Raw genomic sequence first — 6,229 nt, forward strand, 5'->3', positions numbered from 1 at the left:
ATAATAGTTGGAAAGTACCTTGGAGGTCATCTATCATGTGACTGTACCAATATAAAATTTTCACTGCAGCTATTAAGTGAATTAGCAGTTGTTAAGTGAATCTGGCTTCCCCACTAACTCTGCTTGCCAGAAGTTCCTTAAGGAAGGTTGCAAATGGTGATTACAATGCTCTAGTATACTGCAATCATAAGTACATTCTAGTGGTCAAGTGCCCAGTTGTGATCATGTGACCATGGGGACACTGCTGTGGTCCAATGCAAGGACTGGTTTTGCCTTTTTTCAGTGCTCTTATAACTTCAAAATGTTACTAAATGAAAGGTTGTAAGACAAGAATTACCAATAATCTTTCGCTGTAATCTTTGGAAAATATCAGTAGACACAATGTAATTATGCTAATGAATATTTCATCATCAGTTCTACTTAGATAGTAAACACATTAGTAATTTAGTAACACCAAAAACAGTTGTCATATCTGACATTATCAGATTATCAAATTATCAAAATAAACTTCATGCGTTATTTGAATTAGATCTGAAGTTGAATGCTAAGATTATTTTAAATTAAATGAAAATAATTTTAGTACTCGATCTAAAATCCAAATCAAGTAATAATAAAGTTAATTTTACTAATTTCAGTGTATTTTTTTAAGAATTTACACTTATTAATTTTTTAAAAATCCCAATGCCATAATTTTTATATATATAATTGTACAGAAATTAATGTTATTTAATTATTTTTGCCTTAAGTGATTTTTCAATACACTTTCTGATATGAATACCTAGATCATCTACGATTTCATAAAATAAAGAACTTTCTTAAAACCTGATGTAAATATTGCAGAGACCCAGCATGTTGTAGTGGTTAATGCATCAAACTAGTACAGGTAGTCCCCAAGAGGATTTCCTCTACGATTAATGCTTATTGTGGCTTTGTAATACAGGTAGTCCTCAACTAAGGACCACAACTGAACCCAATGTTTCTGTTGTTAAGTGAGACATTTGTTGAGTTTTGCCCGATTTTATGACCTTTCTTGCCACAATTGTTAAGTGAATCACTGCAGTTGATAAGTTAGCAACCCAGTTGTTAAATGAATCTGGCTTCCCATTGACTTTGTCAGGTCACAAAAGGTGATCACATGACCCTGGGACCCAGCAATGGTAATAAATATGAACCAGTTGTCAAGCATCCAAATTTTGATCACGCGATAGGGATGCTGCAAAGGTCATAACTTTGAAAAACAGTCATAAGTCACATTTTTAGTGCCGTTGTAACTTTGGTTACTAAACAAATTGTTGTAAGTTGAGGACTACCTGTAATTAGAAAACTGAATTCTAATTCTGCCTAGATGACCTTGGGCCAGTCACTGGCCCAAGAAGCAGGCAATAACAGACCACTTTTGAAACCCTGTAAAGAAAACTACATGACTTATCCAAGCAATTGCTAGTTGTGAGCCCCCTCCAAATTTTGGAAATGTTAAAACAGCCAATTTTTAAAATAGATTTGTTGCATTACAGATAGTCCTCTGCGTATGAGCATAATTGAGCCCAAAATTTCTGTGTTTAGTGAGACTGTTTTTCCCCAGTTTCTTTCTTACAGTGAAGTGAATCACTGCAGTTGTTAAATTAATAACAGGGTTGTTAAGTGAATCTGGCTTCCCCATTGACCTTGCTTGTCAGAAAGTTGAAAAAGGTGATCACATGACCCCAGAAACAATGCAATTATCATAAGTCAATTAATATTTGATCACTTGATCATGGGGATGCTGCAACATTTGTTAAGTATGAAAAATGATCATTATTCACTTTTTTCCAGTGTCGTTGTAACTTTGAACTTTGTAATTCATGGACTACCTGTATTATTAGATCAAATAAAGAGAACTAGCTATTGCACGACTATGAATGTAGGGCTATATAGATCTCTTTGAATTTGAGGACAAAAATCATCCAGAGCTTTTGAAAAGGTTGAGGCAAGTGGCAAGAGCTTTAGGTCATCCATGTTTGTAGTAGAATAGCTGGTGAAATTCACTAAATGAATATTGTAAGCCAAGGACTACCCATATCACTCTTCTTTCATTCTGATTTCAATAGTTGACCATTTGCAGAAATAAAACATCCGTTGCTATAAAGGTAGCCCTCGACTTACAGCAGTTCATTTAGTGACTGTTTGAAGTTACAATGGCACTGATAAAAGTGACTTATGACCATTTTTCACACTAAGACCATTGCAGCATCTCCATGGTCACATTATTTACATTCAGATGCTTGACAACTGGTTCATATTTCTGATGGTTGCATTGTCCCAGGATCATGTGACCATCTTTTGCAGCCTTCCGACAAGCAATGTCAATGAAGAAGCCAGATTTACTTAAAACCCTGATACTAATTTTAACAACTGCAGTGATTCGCTTAACAAATGTGGCAAAAAGTCATAAAATGGGACAAAACTCCCTTAACCAATTTCTCACTTAGCAAGATAAATTCTGGGCTCAATTGTGGTCGTAAATTGAGGATTACCTGTAGTTGTTCTCCAATACTTTAAAAGGTAGAAGAATAACATCAAAACTGCATAAATGAAAACTTCAAATGCTCTGATGTAGAGTGAATATTAATCCTCAGACCAGAGAAAAACCCAGCAGTTTAGTTACAGTTTATAGCCTGCACATACACTGGCTTTTTGCACATGTATACTAAACTGTGGCCCAAGTGCACTCTGCATTAGTGCAATCAGATAACAACAATCAGGGCCCACAGTCAACTTTAGCAAAAAGCTGTATTAACAGCCACAGACTTTCAGTAATTATTTAAAGTTATTTAAAATTTCAGTAATTGTTTAAAATATCTCAAATTCTTGATTAGAAAACCCAGCCAAGAGATTTAAAAGACATAACTTCATCCTTTCTCACTTATCAGGTTTCTTCTGAGCTTAATCAGCCACCTGGCTTTTATAGAGCCACATAAAATCAGGGCCTTGAATTGAGGCTTGATTGTAATTATCCTCAGTCCAGCAACCTGTATCCAAGTCTAAGTCCATATACTTTTAAGAAACCTCTGGACATGATTAAAATGCTACCTTTTACATATAGATTTAAATAGCAATACCCGGCCTCAGTATTCCTTTCTTTAAAAAAAATAGTCATCAATGTTCCATGACTTAAAAGCAAACTTTTTATATAGCTCGAAAACAATCGCTTACTAATTATTTACAAACATCCCACGAGTTACTTGAAGCGACTGCGAAAGGGAGGGGCCGGAGGAGATGAGCAGAGATTGCGCAAAGCTCTTATTCAGGCCACCGAAAACCCTTGGCGGGGAGGGTCGCTTGCTTTTAGAAAGCACGGGCCGGGTTTCTGTTGCTTTTTAAAGATGTGAATAGGAGCGCACACCGGAATGAGGCCTGCAACCCTGAATGCTCCTGGGGTCCCCTTAAAAGCCCAAAGCGCTTAAAAGAGGCAGAGAAATCAAGTAAAATTCAAAGCTGCAAGAAAGGAAAGAACTGCTAATGAAGCAAGGAGGGCGACACCACACGTTTCAATAGACACGGCAGTGGGTCAGAGGTGTCACTTCGTAAAGGAGGGGAGAGGCCAGAGCCCAGATGCGCAGCGAAGACATGCCAGACATTGCGCCCGTCCACCTCCCCTTCCCCCTCCTTCTCCTCCCCTCCTCTCCCGAAGACTTCCTTCCTTCAGCGCCCAGACAAAACATTCCCCTTACATCTTCTGCACGGGTTTCCGCCGCTTGCGGCTGGCGTAGGTGACATTGGGATTCATCCTGCCGCCCACACTACGGCTCCTCTTCGGCCACCAGGGTTTTCGGCAGAGAGTTTGAGTTTTCACTCCTGGCTACAAACGGAAAGGCAAAGGAAAAGAAAGCTCCGGGCACTGTGCCAGACAGCGACGGCTTTGAGGGGGCTTTTTCGGCGAAGCGAGTCCCGGCTCCACCCGCTGCTTGGCCCGGCCCTGCGTGTGGTTCCTACTCGCCACGCAGAACCCCCCGCTCTTCCCGCCACACGGAGTCCCCTGAGGGGCGGCCGACTAAGGAAGGCGAGAAAGACTGGGGCGGGGGGGGGAGCAGAGCCAGGTGCTCGGCGCCGGCAGCACCCACTCCCCCGTTGTTGTCGTGGTCGCCCACCCCTCCTCCGGCGGGTAGGTGCCTCTGGGCAGCCGCAGGGCGGGGTCTCCGAAACAGGTGCGGAGGCGGCTGCCGACCGGCGGACCGATTGGCTCTCCCCTCCCCTTCTCGTCAGGAGCAAAGGGACCTAAGCGGCTGCCACGGCTGGAAGCGAAACCTCCCTTCCCCTCCGCAAAGCTCGCCTCGCCGCTGTCGTCAGCAGCGGCGTTCTTCGAGGAGCCAGAGGGCCTGGTTACGTTTCGTGTTTTCTCCTCCCATCGCCGATCCCTGCCTGTCTTCCTGGGCTGCGGCAGAAGTCTGCCGCGGGTTCCCGGTCAGCAGCGACCCGGCTAAGCCGCCAGTCCTTTCCCCTCCCGCGGGCCCGGCCCACAGCCCACCGAGGAGGCCTCAGTGTGGCTAAGGCAGCGGAAGGGAACCGAAGCCCCGCCATGATCGGAAGCCAGGCGGAAGAAAGCAGCCTTAAGCGACGGGAAAAAATAAAGGCGGGTAGCAGAGTTCACCCTCGGAGCCCCAGGACGATCTCCGGGCCGCCTTGGCACACGGCTGCCTACCTTCGGGGTAGCCCTTAAAGGACTTTCGAAGGCGATTTTGCCTCTTTGTAAATGAAGTGCTAGAAATATAGGCGCGGCGGAAATAGTTCGCAGGGGAATATTTGCTGTCCACCCCCCGCGGGTGGTATAACTTGATGTCTGCATAACATGGGCTATTCCCGCTGAACGCTGGCTCTACTTCAATTGGAACCTTTGCAGGAATTGCAGATCATCTGATCTCCCTCCGAGATAATGGGTGACAAAGCCTAGCAGATTTCAAGTTCAAGTGGAGAAAAGCCATGTGGGCTGCAAGCTTCTCCAATCTGGTACCCTACCCATAAATTGGAATGCGAGTGCAAACAGCACAATCAAAAATTCTTGGATCGGAAATGATTGTCATAAACAATTCACACCTGCTATACTTCTACATTTAAACTATAGTTTTTAAAAATTACTGAGAGTAAATATCTCTTTATGCCAGTCTTAAAAAGAATAGTATAATCTAGACCAGACATGTGAAACACAAGGCCCGGGGCCAGATGTGGCCCGCAAAGTGGTTTCATGTGGCCCGTGAAGCCATCTTGGAAACAGTGAGGGAACAGCCCCCATTGTCTTGGCCCTGGCGCAGGTTGGCTAGGAGCCAATGTACAATTTTGTGGTGGACATCTATGCTGAAACTCATTTGGTCTTAGCTCCACAAGGCCATCTGGAAACAAGGAACCCACCCCTACTGCGTTGGCCCTGTCCCCTGGGTGCATGCTGGGGAGATGTCACCCTTTGTGAGGAATGAAGAAATGCACCATCGCCTGGAAGTAGCCAGCAAATGGCCCTTGCCTACTTCACATATATGGCTTGATGGGTTCCAGTGGAGGGGTTTCAGCAGGCAGTAAGGCTCTTCCAGTGGACCATCCTTGGCACTTGCCTTGGTCCACCCCCTTCTGCCAGAGACCCTCAGATCTGTCACACTCCTGCCCAGGGCCCTACAGGCACCCTTGAACCGAATGATATAGAGCTGGCCATGCCCACCCAAAAGGCCACCCTGACCACACACCCCCAGCCCCCCCCAAGGGCAACCGCAATGCTGATGTGGCCCACAATGAAATTGAGTTTGACACCCCTGATCTAGAACTGTATGATCTTAAAACTACTGGATCCAAATAAATTTAGAAATCTCAGGTGTGTGAAGATATTCTTAAGTAAGAGACATGGTTTATTTTTAGAATGTAGATGTGTTCTAGAACAGGGCTTTTCAACCTTTTCACCCATTGTACCACTTTTAGGATATGGTGACATCCGAGTACCACCAGTTGCCTAGCAAGGTGTTAAAAACTTAATGACCAAAAGAAAAAAAAAGGAAAAAAGTGATAAAGGTAGACCTTGACTTACAATAGTTCGCTTAGTGATTGTTCGAAGTTACAATGGTACTGAAAAAAGTGCCCCCAGCCACAGCCGAACAAGACACCTGCCTGCCCACCTGGTGGCGCTCTTCCTCCTGTCCGAGGTTTTCATTGTTGTGAGCATTTCTTTTGAGGATTGGCAGCGGGGGTGGGGTGGGGGGGTGTTTGGTTTTTA

The 6,229-nt window shown here is 44.3% G+C and overlaps 1 protein-coding gene across 3 annotated transcripts in view; it reads right to left on the reverse strand.

Annotated features, from left to right (window-relative positions):
• Positions 1 to 5,636, reverse strand: part of AHR (aryl hydrocarbon receptor) — a 72,012-nt gene extending 66,376 nt beyond the window's left edge. Inside the window, exons 1-2 of one of the 3 annotated variants that reach the window (XM_039332697.1) lie at positions 4,679 to 5,636; positions 3,711 to 3,838 (exon numbers count right to left, since the gene is read on the reverse strand). In XM_039332697.1, the coding sequence (XP_039188631.1) occupies positions 3,711 to 3,838; positions 4,679 to 4,822 (272 nt within the window). In that variant the 5' untranslated portion in view covers positions 4,823 to 5,636. Of the gene's footprint in view, positions 1 to 3,710; positions 3,839 to 4,127; positions 4,649 to 4,678 lie in introns of those variants that run through there. The other 2 variants (XM_039332716.1, XM_039332707.1) reach the window with 2 other exon arrangements.
• Between the last annotated feature and the right edge of the window lie 593 nt (positions 5,637 to 6,229).

Source organism: Crotalus tigris, unplaced genomic scaffold (assembly GCF_016545835.1).
Source record: "Crotalus tigris isolate CLP2741 ecotype Arizona unplaced genomic scaffold, ASM1654583v1 scf7180000017624.2573661763:2888555, whole genome shotgun sequence".
Classification (NCBI taxonomy): domain Eukaryota; kingdom Metazoa; phylum Chordata; class Lepidosauria; order Squamata; family Viperidae; genus Crotalus; species Crotalus tigris.